Source organism: Homalodisca vitripennis, unplaced genomic scaffold (genome assembly GCF_021130785.1).
Source record: "Homalodisca vitripennis isolate AUS2020 unplaced genomic scaffold, UT_GWSS_2.1 ScUCBcl_889;HRSCAF=3799, whole genome shotgun sequence".
Classification (NCBI taxonomy): domain Eukaryota; kingdom Metazoa; phylum Arthropoda; class Insecta; order Hemiptera; family Cicadellidae; genus Homalodisca; species Homalodisca vitripennis.
In genome coordinates this window covers 171,230-191,460 of record NW_025777047.1, presented here as the reverse complement: position 1 = coordinate 191,460, position 20,231 = coordinate 171,230, and the positions used below count along the sequence as shown (strand labels likewise).

Genomic DNA, 20,231 nt, shown 5'->3' with positions numbered 1-20,231 from the left:
TCTAAATCCCTTTGAATCACCGTCACCAAGGTACCGTGTGTAGCGCACATTATATGATCCCACGGATCTACTAAATATTTGTCTTGCCCCTTCAACCTCCATGCCTCCACTTGCTCCCTTGTAATTGGCTATACATGTTAGTTCATGTGCCCCAGACAGCTTATTTGGGCATATACAATGCTTAGAAAATATAGCTAGGTCAATAACAAGGCCACAATCAAAACTACGAGCAGTGATAACACCATTTAGGGACGTATAGCCCCTTTTTTTGCCATGTTCCTTCGATGGCTACAGGAATGTCACGTACTCCGTCATTTAGGTCGACTGCTTGTTCAACAGCTTCTTTCATACCTTTGAAGCATACATCTTCAGCACTGATTCCTAATATTTCTACATATGCCATAAACTTAGTAGGAGGGGCAGGTAAGTTTAAAATACTGTACAAGGTTTTTGCTGCTGAAGTGCCTTTACCTATGGATCGCAACCCATAAACCATTCTTGTATTTATTCCATATTGGTTTGTTTTAGGTAAATCTATTTTATCTGATGACATAAAGGAGTGAGATTTCATGCAGTCCATACAATATAGTTCTAATTGACTTGCAAGTCCTACTCGTACGTTCAATGGGTTTCTCAGTACATAGTTTGTCGAGTCACATGAAGAACATTTTAAAAATTTACATAAAGCACTTGACAACAAACCTAAATCTATAATAATATTTATATTCTCTTCTTTATTGTATACGTCATATTTGTCATCCAAATTCCTTAGTTTCTTTTTAGAAGCACTTTCCAACTCTGATAATACAGTCCTATTACTTACAGGTATAGGCCTAGGCCTAGAAATGTTGTTCCCTGAGGGTGATTCATTTTCCTTTCTAAACAAAGGTTTACATACATTCCTTCGCTTCTTGAATACCCTAACTGTTTTTCTGGACCTCCTTGGCATTGTATAATCACAATAAAACACCACTATTGTATAAGTTTCATTTAGCCGTCAAGAATGAAAGTAAAAATATGAAACCATAATAACAACAAATAATAACACAAGAATAGTGTCAGCTGAACTGTTTACTTACAGCTGACATGCTCAGAATATACAGGTTAGCCAACCTAACAAAGTATAATGTCCCACATGTCTGAAGCACATACTATAACTAAACCTTCTGTTGTGTTTTGAGTTGACGCAAACACATCACTGAATTTACGGGTATGGATAGACTAAACAATTTCTTTTGTTACTTTCTAGTAGCCAAATAATCATGTGTTATATATCAAAATGTGCGTAAAGGACCAAGCTACAAGAAAAAAATATAAACAGAAAATTGATAAAATTCTTTTTGGATCTTTTCCGTTATGTGTCAGCAATTTCTAAAAATTATTTCTGTCTTTGTAATAAAACAAATACCACATACCTTTATTCTGGAGGCCAGTAGGCGACAATATCACTAATAATTTGTTCAAATAAGTCTTTATCACGATTTCGGCGACGCCACAAAAATTCACACAAATATGAGTCAATCATAGAGCGCCGCGTACCGCACTGAACTTTATTCCGATGTTTTGCAAGCCGCCAGTTACTTTCAACCGTTTGTGTGTGAGCACCTGTCTCCGGATCAACAAAATTGTATTTATGAGTAACAGTAAAATGTTCATAACCGTGTTTGTAAAATTGTTTATATGATTTCCATTCGTCTGAAATGATTGTCGTTCCACTTCGAATGTAGTTTTTAATTATTGGAATTAATTGTGTGGCTGATCTATTTTCGACGGCAACCAAGAAACATTCTTTAGTTTCTCTACAGATTCCACCGAAAACCCACTGTTCTGGAATAACACGACCGACGTTATTTTTCCGGCGAGCAAATAAACTTTCGTCAATTTCAACCGTCAGGCCAGGTCCGCCAATTACAATAGGGTTTTGTACCAAGTGACTCGCGGTCACTTCACGCATGTAATTGTTCCAGTCCACCGCAGTTCCATGATTTATACCAAGTTCTTTTTCGCAGAATTTTGTCGACGTCAATTCTTGTGACCAACAATATATGAAAAACAGAACTGTTCGAAAAGGTAACTTTGAGCAGGTGAAATATGTGTCTTGACGCAATTGTTTGTACTCGCGGCACGTTGTTTTATTACAAACCCAACGGAATCGATTTTGTAAATATTTCATTTCATGTCCGTTCGCACATTTACGTGGATTGTGTAACAATCCTTTTTTCTGGAAAAACGTATGATGTACTTCGCACGGTTCTCTTTTTATTTTATCTTTAAATTGTACCATTAATTTATGAAAACCCTGTATATATGGACGTATGTATGCATAATGGAACCAACCCACAATGATGTCTAACTGAGAAAAAGAGGTTAAAAGTTTAGCGTGGGTCCCCATTCCCAGTAACAAAGAAATATATTCCAGATGTGTTTAATAAACATATTAAAGGCTTTATTAAGTTGTTAAATAAAATACCACAGCAAGAAATATAATATTGGTTGATATATTAACCCTAGAACTGTTAATCGACATAATTATGTCGGTTAATGCCGCTTTTGTGGTGTTAACCGTCAAAATTTTGTCGATCAAACATTCCCTCGTATAATTACTTTTTATAATATACTCCGGTAACGTATCAATATAATTCATGCACCATTTGATTCGGGAAGAAAAATGCTAAGGAACAGATGAGTTTTATTCCTCTTTGTATTATGGTTATGACGTAGCAAGCTTGTTATTTTGAACGTAAAAGAAAACGCGACGCCGTTTGTTGTGACCGCCATATTGCCGCTGCCGTTCTGTATTACTTTCGTGCCGAGCTGTGGATATTTGTAAGTTTTAATAGTTTTACGCGTGTTTTAGTGTCGTATTTAATGTGTAGTGTGTTGTTTGATGTCGTAGTAGTGTAAACATATATATTTTAGAATAAATCAATTTCTATTTACTGAAATATGTTTGAGAAATTACCGGCTTTGTGTAGGCTATGGCAAAATGACTTGGCTAAAATTCATTTCACATAGTTTGTTATTGTTTTCACTTACTAAACGTTATTTATAGCACTCTTTTAGCTCTGAAGTAACTATTTATTTTTGGTAAATAGATAGTTTTCACAATAAAATATATATTTCCTGTAATTTCTTTGGTTATATATAATAACTGTTTGGGTTATTCTATATTTTTTCAATATCTTTAGTTATATTTATAGTTTTCTAACTACATAATATTTCCTATTACTTATAAACCATAAATTTATAAATTTTGATATAGTACAAGCTTTAGAAACTATTTTATATTTTGCTGAATGAAAATTTTTCGCAAAATTTTTGAATAATGGCAAAATTTAACTTTTTTTTACTTTTCAAAAAATAATTTATGGTAATTATTTCATTACTACTGTATATTCTATTTTATTCTAAATAATAAAATATGCAAAATAACATGTATTCATAGATAAATGTATTAGCAAAACTTGTTTTACCAAAGTCTTACGTGTACACCCGATTTTCAGAATTTATACGCATCGCTGCTTTTTGTTCTATAGCTTTATGATGCTTTCATAAATGTGTATAATGTTTATGTTTTTCTGAAACTAGATAAAATTTGACACAGAATGGCTATCTCACTTATAAATATTTCTCACTATAACTTCATTTGCTAGGTATGGTCCCCCCCCAAATTTAAGAAATATTTTTCGTAAATTTTATATTTGATTAAATAAAGTGTTTATTAGAAAATTTTTGATGGTTAATTTTACAATATAGTGCAATTCTACGTTTAATTCTGAACACAAAAATATATACTCTTATTTATATTGCTTTTATTTTATATTTTTAATAATTTTTTTAAAAAAACCTTGCGCGAAGCTCCAAAACAGCCCGACACTACAGGATGAAATGACCGCCAGTTCTAGGGTTAAGGAAATTGTTGGTTGGTTCCCTTATGCTTAAATTCAAATAATATGATTTGAGCTTTATAACACAAGGGAACCAATTGATACAAATGTCTGTTATTATCCTGCAATCTTGTTTAATCTAAATAATTAAAGGTTTAAAAATACACCTCATTTTAAAAATAACTTTATTAAAAAATCTATTACTAATAAAATTACATAATATCTATTTGTATTATTTTTTAGTGTGTGGAAAACGTTATAACAATCAGTTACATCGTTGATGAAAGTTGGATCTTTTCATCTCTCATACGTCATCACTAGTATTTATTTTTATAGTAGAACAAATTAAAAAAACTAGAACATAATGCTGTATTCACTTAATTGATATTTTCCTCAGCCTCTAGTTCAAAATCCAGATTCGCATTGAAACCATCAATATCATCTTGTACGTTGGTGTCAGAGGAAAATTGTTTGTAAAATTCCTTCGCATCTGATGGGATTAAACTCATGATTGACTTGAGATCTTTTAACTTAGGCAATGAAATCCCTTTTCCATTGGGCCATAGGAGTGGTAAATTTTCTGCTAATCGCAAGTAGCACGTATTAGCTCCTACCTTCTTCTTTTTCTTTAACCCTTTCAGGCCCAGCCTTGTAATTTTTTTAAATAAACTATGATTTATTGTTAACTTTACTTCTTATGAGCCAAATAAATAAACTGTATTTTTTTTGTATTTATTTATTTATGCTTTTATGGTTTTTTTTATGACCCACAAAATTTTGTGGCCTGGGTTTTAACCCTACTTACCTGACTCGTCATTATGCACAGACAACAACCATATGCTTTGTAAACAGCAACACATTGTTATGCACTAATTATGGGAAGTTAAAAAGAAAACAAGTTAAATAACATCATGTATTGTATTAAATGTTGTTATACACTCATATAACAGACACACTTAATGTTATTTTAACACGCATACTAAAAACAATGCTCACGACTTGACATTTTGCTTAATTAATGACATCAGAGTTAGTTTTAAAGTAGTTAAAAAAGGGTAGATAGAAGAGAAAAGGCAGATATGGTTATTTACAGTGAAAGTCTTTGAAACATGAGTTTTTTACAGAAAGACACAAATATATATTACATTTAGTGCACCGGGGACACGTGTGTTCGGCTTTTGCAGCCTGGGGCCCTGCAGTTTCTATTTGTGGATAGCTCGTCCATCACGGGGCCAGTGCGAAAACCCATCTTGCAGTTTCTCTTTGCAAGGTAGGGGTGCACAAAGAGTTCTTCTTTGCAGGAGGTCCCTCCTCTTCCTCTGCTTCCTGATACCTTTTGGAAGTGGGCACGGCAATGAGCTTTTCTGCTATAGCTAGTCTTAGCTTCATTAAATCTAGCTGATCTTTTTTTGGGAATACTATTAGCTATAGCAGATGACCTGTACTCCATCCAGGAGTTCACTGCTGCCAAGATCCATAAAATGAATGATGACTTTTAAGGGCCACTTTTTGGTCTTGGAAAAATGTCCTGTATGCTTCCATCTGCTGGTCGCAAATGTCAACACCTCCCATTTTTTTCATTGTACATTTTTACGACGTTTGGGCAATGAACATTTTGAATAGTTTTTTTCTTTTTTGTCCCACCTTTTAACTTCGTGTACTGGTTCCACCCCATAAATATTTGAAGCCATAAGCACAGTCTTGTTGTCTTTCCACTTAGTCAGACAAACACTTTCATCCCCTCTGACTTTTTGGACGGATTCCCCCCGAATCATTTCACTGTCTTTTGGAAACTGGACTGCTTTCCCAATTCTGTTACCCATTATAGTTCCTGTCCCCAAAAAAACCTTTTTCCTTAAGGGCATTCAAAGCAAACTTAGTGTAGAAAAATAGCGGTCATAGTGAAGTCGGGAATTAGCTGGCAAGGTTTTGGACAGGTGCAGGATTACATTTGCCCCAAGACCTAAACCACTGTCTTCCCAAGGAGTGGTTTTACCTTGATACATCTCAAAGTCTACAACTAGACCACTTGATGTTGTGCAAACAAAGTTTTTTTAGACCTACTGGTCTAGGTTTATTTTTTACATATTGTCTACTAGGGCAGGCACCAAGAAATGGAATCATCTGCTCGTCGATGCTGTAATCTCCTGTTTGGCGAGGCAATACCAAACAACGGTTTCTGACAGCATCTATAATGGGTTGGACTTTCCAGAACTTGTTTTGTTTTGTTTTTTTTGTTTACAGTATTGTTATCAACCAAATGTAAGTTTTGCCTTAGCTCTGTAAAACCTATTCCTCGACATGGCATCAGCCACAGCTGGCAGTCTGTACTTTTGGTCCCAGTATACATTCGAAGTCTTGGGTATCTTATAGTACCCATGATCAGCTGGATCCCAAAAACTTTTTTAGTTCAGATAGTGAAGTGTTTAGCTCTTTACCTGCAGTCATCAAGCTATACTTATTAGACTCTACAGCCATTAACTCAAACAGCTCTTCAGTAAGGTACCGTCCAAAGTATTCACTAGGGCCTAGAAGTTCCTCCACCTGTAACAACAAAACAAATCTTAGTCTGCTAAAAGAATATTTTTTGCAGTACATTTTTTGTAGTTCTTTCATTTGTACCTGACATAACATCAACAATAATCAAACTAAACAACTTTGCACGAACTTGACTTTGATTCTTGAAAGTTAAGTTTTGATCTGGCCTAAGTTTAATAATGTAGGCTATACGAGAATACTTACTGGAAGTTCAATGATGGGTGCCACAATTGGGCGTTTCCCAAGGTTTTATTCTCCACCGTTGTCTGAGCTTTTCTTGTTCCATCCGGACTTGTAGTGGAATGTCAGAGTTCAGTGGTGATGGACACCGTTGTGGGTCTGCTTCCATTTCATTAGCTACAGCTAATTGCAGTTGTGGCACATCTTCTTCATCAATATCAAAATCTTCCAAATCAGAGTTCTCCAAAAGCTCTAATAGCTGGTCGTCATTGAGAAAGGACAAATTGTCAACTCCTAAAAAGATACCACTTTGATTAGCAATTTTTTAACATTTACTTGGGCCTACAACAGATTTTCAAATGCACCAACTTTTTAGGACTAGGCCTATGAAAATACCATGTTAGAGTAACCACAATTTAGGTACCACTTTGTATAATCAAATTGCATAACTTTAAGTTATTATTAAAATAAGTATACAACATAGTTTTAGTTTTTCGTAGCAGTACTTAAAAAATAACAAAGTAGGGCTGCAGGCCAGACAAACAAAATTTTGTAGGTTAACTTTTACTGTCATTTTACAGATAATTAAAAACAGTGTTTCATCATTTAACTACTATCTTTGTATTCTTCATTTCTTTCTTAACCAAAACAAGGCAAGCTAAGTTGGTTTTGATTAGTTTTAATGTAAAAAACTTGTATATTTACCTGCAGCGTCAGCACACAGCGTCATCTTGGATAAACAACAACATACAAAATAGTTCTCAAACTCGCCACCAGGCTGTTAGCACCAAACAGACCAGCTGGTTGTGTTCAGTAGAACCTACAAAATCTTGTGATGTGGGGTCACAACTTGTAAAAAGGTCTATGCTGTGAAGAATAAATTTTTAACTGAACCCACAAAATATTGTGGTTCGGGGCCTGAAAGGGGTTAAATCAATTTCTTGTTGCAGTCCACCTAGACTTGTCCTTACAAATATTGAGAAAGGTTTATCTTTAAAGATTTCAATTTCTCTGAACTTAAGCCATCCAACTTTTATTCCATCTACATCTTCTTTCCTGTTTGTTATTTTCTTTTCTAAATCTGATGTGCTAAAGAAGTCCTCTTTTTCCATTCTTGTTACAATAAACTTGTTCTTTCTCCTACAATTCTCCATCACACTTATGTAATCTGAATCTGTGTACATTCTCTGTTGTGTCTTCAAGTGGCACTCGACATCCCCAAACTCTGCGTCATTGGGAAGGTAAGAATGCCCTGGAATCATGTACCTTAAGACAATGTTTTCCAAGGTCGGGTGTAAGCTAAGGACATGTTTGAGGAGGAGAACTATTTTTATGCTCCTGTTCTGCCCCCCACATGAATCGGACCACAAGGTCAATTCCTTAATCCCAGGACAATTTTCCAAAATATGCCTCTTCAAACAAGAGCCAACCTCTTGAGTACCTCGGCCAGCAGTATTCTCCAGCCAAACATTAAAATGACCTTTACCAGTTTTCCCCGAATGAATACCCAGATTATAAAGCATGATTTGTCGTTTATAGTAAATGACATTTGTCGGCAGACGAGGTAATGGTAGGGTTTTTTGAAGATCAAAAGACAGCGTTTGTTTTGATTCAACAGTTTTTGCCGTTAGTAAGTCGTCCTTGAACTGAGCTCTTACTTCTTCGACTAATTTCAGATGAGCCTCATGTTTTATTTTAATTTCATCTCTCTCTATATCACTGGTAGTTGAATTTTCCAGGGCATGTAGTGTGTCACAGGTACTGCAGGTGTCTTTCTGGTGGTTTCCGTTTTAGGTTAAAATCTGCATAAAATATTTGATTATATTTTGATTGGGACACAGGATGCTCTACTTCAGCCTTGTACAAACTGTACATACGTGGCAATGTCATATCAGGGGGTAACCAGCATGATTCTGTTGTCGTTCTACAGTAGTGGGACTTGTATGCTGGAATTCTTTTAATGTGGTTTCGGACTTCTTCAATCCGTTTGTCTTCAATCTTGTTACTGCCACCACATTTCCCCCTTTCATCTTTCACATTATCGTTTTTAAGCTTTTTAAGAGCTGTATTAATTCTTTTTGTGGACACTCTTAAGGTTTGTACGTACATATTCCTGCAAATAACAGTATTGTTAATTGTATATTTCCTTGTAAACTGTCTTTTAGATAGTTGTACTGTTGGTCTTTTTGTTTTTTCTTCCTGTACTGATGCACAAATAAACATGTTTTGGGCATTATAGTCCCCCAAATCATAAAATTTCTTAAAAGTGCTTTTTCTTACTTCAAGTGACACTTTCTCATTACACTTGCAAGCACAATGAAAATCCCTGAAGTTTTTAGGGTACACAACTTTTCCTGTTTGAGAAATGTATTTTTTATTACTATTTTTCCTTTTTTTTCTGATATCTCTAGATTGATGTGCATACTTTCTCTTCCTACCTTTCTTTGGTCTTCCTGAACTGTCAATTTCTTCAAAATCAGAACCAGTAGAAGAGCTATCATCTGTTATGCTAGGCGTTTCGTCTACTACTTCTGCTCTGTTGTTATCAATCTGGGGTTCAGCAATTACTTCGACTACTTGATCCTCAATGTTCGGTTCTTCAGTATTTAGTTCACCAACATTAATTAAATTATTTTGATTTCCAGTAATTAGTGGGTCATCATCTTGCATACTCTGAAAAAAAAAACAGATTATTAGCTTCAGGGTCATAATAGGCAGTTTGCTAGTCTAATGGTTAGTGTCTTGGACTTAAGTTTAAGAGATCATGGATTTAATTACTTGGATGCTCAATCACATGCTGGGAGAATGAATGAGTTTTCTTTAAACACATTTCAGTAAAACTTGAGTAAAAATATTACTTGGGTATAAAGTATACTTTAATAAATATTCATTTTCAACCATTTATTTTAGACATAACATCTTTAAAATAAAAATCTTTAGTTGAGTTAGTAGTACAGCCGACTGATTTTCTGGTTATGATCTATTCATAAAATACAACATTGACAGTACCATAGCCTAAGAGCCGGAGCAAAGATATGTTACAAACGATCAATAATTTTAAGACATTAAGAGATCTCTACCAGATAACTGGAAGATTTTTTACGGACCTGAAAAGAATTTATGTATGTTAAAATTTGTATTCCTTTTTCTTACCTCATGCTCTTCCATTTCCAGATGAGGAACAATATGAAAAGAGTTAAGATCATCTGGTGCATGGTTAGTTCCATTTTTCTACCATCATTCTTCCAATATTATCTGTAATTTCAATAGCACCAGATAATTGAACACTATCACCATCATCTAATATTGAATCTGTTAGACTAGGTTCTTGTGATTTGCTGGTATCAAATGAAATATTTGGAAAGTCGTACACAATTTCCATTTTTGAAATATCCAGGTAGCTTGTATCCTAGAACAGAACATAAAGTTGTAAATTGAAGTAGTTCAGATTAAAAGAAGTATTTTGTCATTTTTGGCATAATTTCTAAATAAGATAGTCATGAACATGAATAGTAGCTTACCAATCCTAATTATAATAATATAACCTAACAGCTTTGCACGCTGACAATCGAAAAAATTAGCAAATAGGCGATATTTTGAAACCTTTTATTTAGTATTTAATTTAGGCCTAGTATTGAACTAAAAAATCCAATACCAAACAAAAAGTTTGGTAACTATGCAGCAGTTGGTACTTGTGGAAAAATATATATTTTTAAAACATTTTTCCATGTAAAATTACTTGCTGAACACGATTATAATGGTCTTTTTTGTCGGAAACGCTGTTAAATTCACTTAAATGCTACTTAAAGTACAGATTTCAATGATTGTAATCTGCTGCCTTGGAACATTTAACGACTTTTCTGACAAAAAAGACCGTCATATTCATGTTCAGCAAGTAATTTTACATGGAAATTAGTAAAAAATATTGATTTTTCCACAAGTACCAACTGCTGCATATATACCAAAAGTTCATAAATAAAGGCTAGGCCAGTTTTTGGTACGTAATACTGCAAGTAATGTGTAGAAAAAATCTTTCTGCCATTAACACCACTACCCTAAACTTTTGCCAGTTTGTTAGCTATTGTTATAGGCTAGGTTATGTTCGAAATAAATTTGTATCTGTCCTTCAGATAAGTTTATACCAAATCTAAACTTACCAAATCAGGCATGTTATTTTCCAACATTTCATTGAGATCTACACCGTTTTCTCCTTCATTCTGTGTAGGTTTATGTGATATAGGACTATCATTGCAGACATAGCTATGCTCTTGTTGTATATTTGTCGACTCCTGAAACAAAGGCAATTAATTATTTATTTTACTGGAAAATATTAATTTCATCTTATTTTAATGTATATTTATTATTATTACAATATTTCATTATAAATATAAGTAATTATTAGTCAAGGCTCAAAAACCTATTATTTAACCTAAAAATTATGTGCTTACCTGATCAGTTTCCAATAACGTAGGCTCATGATCTGGTTCAGAAGAATCAGGGGTTTGAACTTTTGCCATTTCCATAATTAACAAAGTTCTTCTCTTTATATCCATTTTGTAACACTTAGACACAATACAGACATAAAACAATCATTTATGTTACTCTATTATTATTGTATTGCAAGCAGGTTTATCTAACTTCAAACTTGGTTCCTGTATGCAAAACAGCTGATCAAGATGAAGACTACACAACAAAGAGAATCAAGTTGGTTGGTTCTGTTATGCATATTACAAAACCAGTCTCTGAATTTTGAAACAAAGAACCAAGCCACTTGGTTCCCTTATTCATAATATTGAATCCGACATACAGCATTTGATGTTTTTTCATGATTTTTTTTTGCATTTGTAGTTTCAAAGCCAGTTAAAGTAAAAAAATCAGGGTATAAATTCTTTCAAGCTCTTCAAGATGGCGGTGATATCTCAATTTCCCAAAAATTGTTGGTTGGTTCCATTATGCATATATAGGTCCATATATAAACTGTAATATATTGTAGGCGAATAAATTTGGGCAGGCTATAATTTTAAATGACAAAATATGGCAAAAGAGCATATTCACCTCTGTGATGGATAAGCATTAGTATAATAAATTGATTTTTTGAAATTCTTCACGTGACTATATAAAATTTAAAAGTTTCACGTCAACATCGCATACAATATTGAGTAGTACTTTGCAACAAGACTGCAAAAAAGCACCCAATTTGAGTGGTCAGTAATACATTTCTAATTTACTTGACATAAATTCTTCCCTTATATATATATAGCAAAAGTGTTACCAGTGGTCTTTTCTATAAAACAAGAAGTAATAATTAAGGAGTATACAGACTACCAAAAATTGTGTGCGTAAAATTGTTTCTAAACAATCATCTCCCTTCAAAAAGGGAATCTCATGGCCGACATGGAAGGAGAAGTGTCTGGCTGAGGAGCAAAACGAAGAAGGAGACGAGCAAGGTTGGTAGAGGGACCCTCTATGTGTATACGATGTTGAGGTGGAACTTTTAAATTTTACATAGTCAAGTTAAGAATTTCACAAAAGCAATTTATTACACTAATGCTTATCCATCACAGACGTGAATATGCTCTTTTGCCATATTTTGTCATTTAAAATTATAGCCTGTCCAAATTTATTCGCCTACAGTATATTACAGTTTATATATATATAAGGGAAGAATATATATATATAGCAAATGTGGTACCAGTGGTCTTTTATATAAAACAAGAAGTAATAATTAGGGAGTATACAGACTACCAAAAATTGTGTGCGTAAAATTGTTTCTAAACAATCATCTCTCTTTCTTATATTCGTGACGAAAATAATTAGGTATGTGGCTCTAATTGTAATTTGCAATGCGGTGTAATAAAAAAGGTTAAACAAATAAATTAATGCCAAGCAATCCTGATCAAAAAGGGAATCTCATGGCCGACGTGGAAGGAGAAGTGTCTGGCTGAGGAGCAAAACGAAGAAGGAGACGAGCAAGGTTGGTAGAGGTACCCTCTACCAACCTAGAGAGACGAGAACAACGCTTTGTGAGGCGAGAACGATACCACTGAGCCACTTTGATCGCAGTGTATTAATGGTACTTTCATTAGGTCACAGTGATAAGTTTTATCATAGAACACGCACTGTGACGAGTGTCATCTTTTCATCTAGTCAGTGTTATTATTAAGTGGACATTGGGAAACTTATGGACATTATCACACCGTCAGTTCTACTGTTTTATTAAGGTTCTCTTGTGTTATCGACTATTTACGATCAGCTGAACCAAACATAATTGTTGTCACTAACAATTCTTACAATTTTACGCCTCATCCTTCTCCTTTACGTTAGTGTTTCCAAAAGTGTAAATATATTTTTATATCATGTCTTTTGTTTGTCTCCTTTTGCTTTTCGAACTTCCTTATTTGTATGTCTCTTTTTGGTTTTGTTAACCTGTTTAGATGCTTGATATCAAATACGAGTATATATTATATAAATATATAAGTAAAATAATGGTTGTATTCACACACATTAAAGAAAACATATGTTCATAATCTACACAGTAATAATCAAATTTTTGAATACATTTACTGAAATACTATGAAATTATAATAAAATAAAGAATAAATTTATTAACATGAGTTAAATTGGACAATAATCCTTGAATTTAAGTAGACGGATTTTATACGAGTCTTTGGAAAAAAAAGAATTAATTTGTATAGTATAGTATTGTATAGTAATCTAAAATATCGTTTATTCTTTTTTGTTGTTAATCAAACTCTTTTATCCTTATTGGCTTATGGAACAGAGGATTCTGTATTATCTTCTAATCTCGATCTTGATCTTAATTCTCAATTGCTTTTTCCATCTTCTAATATAAGGCTATAAAGGGAAGAATTTATGTCAAGTAAATTAGAAATGTATTACTGACCACTCAAATTGGGTACTTTTTTGCAGTTTTGTTGCAAAGTACTACTCAATATTGTATGCGATGTTGACGTGGAACTTTTAAATTTTATATAGTCAAGTTAAGAATTTCACAAAAGCAATTTATTACACTAATGCTTATCCATCACAGAGGTAAATAAGCTCATTTGCTATATTTTGTCATTTAAAATTATAGCCTGCCCAAATTTATTCGCCTACAATATATTACAGTTTATATATATACAGGGTTTTCATAAATTAATGGTACAATTTAAAGATAAAATAAAAAGAGAACCGTGCGAAGTACATTAAAAATATTTATATTTAGCTCAGCAGACATCGAATCTATGGTCGATCTCGGCCCATACACTGTGCAGCGTGTCTCTTGTAATCGATGATACTGCCTCATAAATACTTTCCTTTAAATGAGCTCAATCACGGATCTTCTGAGAATAAACAATGTTTTTCACGTATCCCCACAAATAGAAAATCGCATGGAGTCAAATCCGGGCTTCTAGGAGACCATGCTATTGGGCCACCTCGACCTATCCATCTTTGTCCAAACTTGTCATTCAAAGCATCACGAAAAAAGTCCTTATAATGGGGTGGCGCACCATCTTGTTGAAATACACCATATTGACATTACAGCAATAAAACTAATTGAGCTAAAGAATTCAGAGGTGCCAATCATATTTTTCTACCTTGCATAGCAAATTGTTTATAAGCATTCAAAATTGCACCATTCATTTATGAAAACCCTGTATATATATGTAGCAAAAGTGGTACCAGTGGTCTTTTCTATAAAACAAGAAGTAATAATTAAGGAGTATACAGACTACCAAAAATTGTGTGCGTAAAATTGTTCCTAAACAATCATCTCCCTTTCTTATATTCGTGACGTAAATAATTAGTTATGAGGCTCTAACTGTAATTTGCAATGCGGTGTAATAAAATAAAGTCAAACAAATTAATTAATGACAAATATATATGTATATAAACTGTAATATATTGTAGGCGAATAAATTTGGGCAGGCTATAATTTTTAAATGACAAAATATAGCAAATGAGCATATTCACCTCTGTGATGGATAAGCATTAGTATAATAAATTGATTTTTTGAAATTCTTCATGTGACTATATAAAATTTAAAAGTTCCACGTCAACATCGCATACAATATTGAGTAGTACTTTGCAACAAGACTGCAAAAAAGCACCCAATTTGAGTGGTCAGTAATACATTTCTAATTTACTTGACATAAATTCTTCCCTTATATATATATATAGCAAAAGTGTTACCAGTGGTCTTTTCTATAAAACAAGAAGTAATAATTAAGGAGTATACAGACTACCAAAAATTGTGTGCGTAAAATTGTTTCTAAACAATCATCTCCCTTCAAAAAGGGAATCTCATGGCCGACATGGAAGGAGAAGTTTCTGGCTGAGGAGCAAAACGAAGAAGGAGACGAGCAAGGTTGGTAGAGGGACCCTCTATGTGTATACGATGTTGAGGTGGAACTTTTAAATTTTACATAGTCAAGTTAAGAATTTCACAAAAGCAATTTATTACACTAATGCTTATCCATCACAGACGTGAATATGCTCTTTTGCCATATTTTGTCATTTAAAATTATAGCCTGCCCAAATTTATTCGCCTACAGTATATTACAGTTTATATATATATATATATATATAAGGGAAGAATATATATATATATATATATATATATAGCAAATGTGGTACCAGTGGTCTTTTATATAAAACAAGAAGTAATAATTAGGGAGTATACAGACTACCAAAAATTGTGTGCGTAAAATTGTTTCTAAACAATCATCTCCCTTTCTTATATTCTTGACGTAAATAATTAGGTATGTGGCTCTAATTGTAATTTGCAATGCGGTGTAATAAAAAAAGTTAAACAAATTAATTAATGACGAGCCATCCTGATCAAAAAGGGAATCTCATGACCGACGTGGAAGGAGAAGTTTCTGGCTGAGGAGCAGAACGAAGAAGGAGACGAGCAAAGTTGGTAGAGGGACCCTCTACCAACCTAGAGAGACGAGAACAACGCCTTGTGAGGCGAGAACGGTACCACTGAGCCCCTTTGATCGCAGTGTATTAATGGTACTTTCATTAGGTCACAGTGATAAGTTTTATCATAGAACAAGCACTGTGACGAGTGTCATCTTTTCATCTAGTGAGTGTTGTTATTAAATGGACATTGGGAATCATATGGACATTATCACACCGTCAGTTCTACTGTTTTATTAAGGTTCTCTTGTGTTATCGACTATTTACGATCAGCTGAACCAAACATAATTGTTGTCACTAACAATTCTTACAATTTTACGCCTCATCCTTCTCCTTTACGTTAGTGTTTCCAAAAGTGTAAATATATTTTTATATCATGTCTTGTGTTTGTCTCCTTTTGCTTTTCGAACTTCTTGATTTGTATGTCTCTTTTTGGTGATGTTAACCTGTTTAGATGCTTGATATCAAATACGAGTATATATTATATAAATATATAAGTAAAATAATGGTTGTATTCACACACATTAAAGAAAACATATGTTCATAATCTACACAGTAATAATCAAATTTTTGAATACATTTACTGAAATGCTATGAAATTATACTGAAATTATAATAAAATAAAGAATAAATTTATTAACATGAGTTAAATTGGACAATAATCCTTGAACTTAAGTAGACGGATTTTATACGAGTCTTTGGAAAAAAAAGAATTAATTTGTTATCTTTTATTACTAAAATATAGTTTATTCTTTTTTGTTGTTACCAAACTCTTTTATCCTTATTGGCCTATGGATCAGAGGATTCTGCATTAATTTCTAATCTCGATCTTGATCTTAATTCTCAATTGCTTTTTCCATTTTCTAATATTAGGCTCTAAAGGGAAGAATTTATGTCAAGTAAATTAGAAATGTATAACTGACCACTCAAATTGGGTGCTTTTTTGCAGTCTTGCTATATATATTATAGCAAAAGTGGCACCAGTGGTCTTTTCTATAAAACAAGAAGTAATAATTAAGGAGTATACAGACTACCAAAACTTGTGTGCGTAAAATTGTTTCTAAACAATCATCTCCCTGTCTTATATTCGTGACGTAAATAATTAGTTATAAGGGTCTAATTGTAATTTGCAATGCGGTGTATTAAAAAAAAGTTAAACAAATTAATTAATGATAAGCCATCCTGATCAAAAAGGGAATCTCATGACCGACGTGGAAGGAGAAATTTGTGGCTGAGGAGCAGAACGAAGAAGGAGACGAGCAAGGTTGGTAGAGGGACCCACTACCAACCTAGAGAGACGAGAACAACGCCTTGTGAGGCGAGAACGTTACCACTGAGCCACTTTGATCGCATTGTATTAATGGTACTTTCATTAGGTCACAGTGATAAGTTTTATCATAGAACACGCACTGTGACGATTGTCATCTTTTCATCTAGTCAGTGTTATTATTAAGTGGACATTGGGAAACATGGACACTATCACACTGTCAGTTCTACTGTTTTATTAAGGTTCTCTTGTGTTATCGACTATTTACGACAGCTGATCCAAACATAATGGTTATCACTAACAATTCTTACAATTTAAGCCCCATCCTTTTCCTTTACGTTAGTGTTTCCAAAATTGTAATATATTTTTATATCATGTCTTGTGTTTGTCTCCTTTTGCTTTTCGAACTTCCTGATTTGTATGTCTCTTTTTGGTGATGTTAACCTGTTTAGATGCTTGATATCAAATACGAGTATATATTATATAAATATATAAGTAAAATAATGGTTGTATTCACACACATTAAAGAAAACATATGTTCATAATCAACACAGTAATAATCAATTTTTTGAATACATTTACTGAAATACTATAAAATTATACTGAAATTATAATAAAATAAAGAATAAATTTATTAACATGAGTTAAATTGGACAATAATCCTTGAACTTAAGTAGACGGATTTTATACGAGTCTTTGGAAAAAAAAGAATTAATTTGTTATCTTTTATTACTAAAATATCGTTTATTCTTTTTTGTTGTTACCAAACTCTTTTATCCTTATTGGCCTATTGATCAGAGGATTCTGCATTAATTTATAATCTCGATCTTGATCTTAATTCTCAATTGCTTTTTCCATCTTCTAATATTAGGCTCTAAAGGGAAGAATTTATGTCAAGTAAATTAGAAATGTATAACTGACCACTCAAATTGGGTGCTTTTTTGCAGTCTTGCTATATATATACTGTATATTATAGCAAAAGTGGTACCAGTGGTCTTTTCTATAAAACAAGAAGTAATAATTAAGGAGTATACAGACTACCAAAAATTGTGTGCGTAAAATTGTTTCTAAACAATCATCTCCCTTTCCTTAGAAGATGACGAGAACAACGCCTTGTGAGGCGAGAACGTTACCACTGAGCCACTTTGATCGCATTGTATTAATGGTACTTTCATTAGGTCACAGTGATAAGTTTTATCATAGAACAAGCACTGTGACGAGTGTCATCTTTTCATCTAGTCAGTGTTATTATTAAGTGGACATTGGGAAACATGGACATTATCACACTGTCAGTTCTACTGTTTTATTAAGGTTCTCTTGTGTTATCGACTATTTACGATCAGCTGAACCAAACATAATTGTTGTCACTAACAATTCTTACAATTTTACGCCTCATCCTTCTCCTTTACGTTAGTGTTTCCAAAAGTGTAAATATATTTTTATATCATGTCTTGTGTTTGTCTCCTTTTGCTCGACTACAATATATTACAGTACATGCTTAATATACTGTAATATATTGTAGGCGAATAAATTTGGCCAGGCTATAATTTTAAATAACAAAATATAGCAAATGAGCATATTCACCTCTGTGATGGATAAGCATTAGAGTAATAAATTGATTTTGTGAAATTCTTCAAGTGACTATATAAAATTTTTAAAGTTCCACCTCAACATCGTATGGAATATTGAGTAGTACTTTGCAACAAGACTGCAAAAAAGCACCCAATTTGAGTGGTCAGTAATACATTTCTAATTTACTTGACATAAATTCTTCCCTTATATATATAGTGTTACCAAAAGTGTTACCAGTGATCTCTTCTATAAAACAAGAAGTAATAATTAGGGAGTATACAGACTACCAAAAATTGTGTGCGTAAAATTGTTTCTAAACAATCATCTCCCTTTCTTATATTCGTGACGAAAATAATTAGGTATGTGGCTCTAATTGTAATTTGCAATGCGGAGTAATAAAAAAAGTTAAACAAATAAATTAATGCCAAGCCATTCTGATCAAAAAGGGAATCTCATGGCCGACGTGGAAGGAGAAGTTTCTGGCTGAGGAGCAAAACGAAGAAGGAGACGAGCAAGGTTGGTAGAGGGACCCTCTATGTGTATACGATGTTGAGGTGGAAATTTTAAATTTTACATAGTCAAGTTAAGAATTTCACAAAAGCAATTTATTACACTAATGCTTATCCATCACAGACGTGAATATGCTCTTTTGCTATATTTTATCATTTAAAATTATAGCCTGCCCAAATTTATTCGCCTACAATATATTACAGTTTATATATATATATATATATATATATATATATATATATAAGGGAAGAATATATATATATATATATATATATATATATATATATATATAGCAAATGTGGTACCAGTGGTCTTTTATATAAAACAAGAAGTAATAATTAGGGAGTATACAGACTACCAAAAATTGTGTGCGTAAAATTGTTTCTAAACAATAATCTCCCTTTCTTATATTCGTGACGTAAATAATTAGGTATGTGGCTCTAATCGTAATTTGCAATGCGGTGTAATAAAAAAAGTTAAACAAATTATTCAATGACCAGCCATCCTTACTACATATATACATATATGTTATATATATTATATATATACATAAATATAACTTTAATATAAATATATATTGACTTCCAAGCAAATCTATGATAAATAAACGTATATTACACTAAATGTTAATACCATAACTGTAATATAATATAAATATAATAATAATTATACAATCATTTAAAAAATAGCTACAATTAAATATAATAAGCTTACGAAACATGAACATAGTCCAACGAGTATAATATATCTATAATATAACTTTGATCATAGAAGTGTTACATATTTGGTATTGTTTACTATTATAATTTTACAGCCTGTGAGTCCGGATTGCTGACATCTCACACAACTTGGCGTCCGCGGAAGGTTGGCATTTAGATTCTCTCCGTGATTCGTAGTTTGTGTTATCTCCAGGGTTATCTGAAAGCTATGAACTAACTTACGTACAGGTGATACAAATGTAATAGTTATAACATTTGTTACATTGTTCTGTCCTGTCTTTGTTCTGATATCTATCAGTGTTCTAAATTGAAGCTAATAAGGACGCCATTTTCAAAGCTATCCACTACATTCCTTTTCCTGTGTCTCACAACTGTAATTTCACCAAGCTTTACACATTTTACAGGCATGGACTTGGGCTACAGTGTCACAGAGGCTTAAAACGTGGACTACAGTGTTACAGAGGCTTCAAACTTGGACGTGGACTACAGTGTTAAGGACACTTCAAACGTGGGCTACAGTGTTATAGAGACTTCACACAAGGATGTGGACTGCAGTGTTACAGAGGGTTAAAACGTGGACTACAGTGTTAAAGAGACTTCACACAAGGATGTGGACTGCAGTGTTACAGA

The 20,231-nt window shown here is 33.1% G+C and overlaps 1 protein-coding gene across 1 annotated transcript; it reads right to left on the bottom strand.

Moving 5' to 3' along the window:
* Positions 1-8,357: 8,357 nt before the first annotated feature.
* LOC124371098 lies at positions 8,358-11,567 on the bottom strand. Its single transcript, XM_046829411.1, has 5 exons — positions 11,054-11,567; positions 10,763-10,894; positions 9,841-10,014; positions 9,044-9,278; positions 8,358-8,407 (listed from the first exon to the last, which is right to left on the bottom strand). The coding sequence occupies exons 1-5, from the start codon at positions 11,156-11,158 to the stop codon at positions 8,358-8,360; spliced, it is 696 nt and encodes a 231-aa protein (XP_046685367.1). The 5' UTR covers positions 11,159-11,567.
* Positions 11,568-20,231: the final 8,664 nt, after the last annotated feature.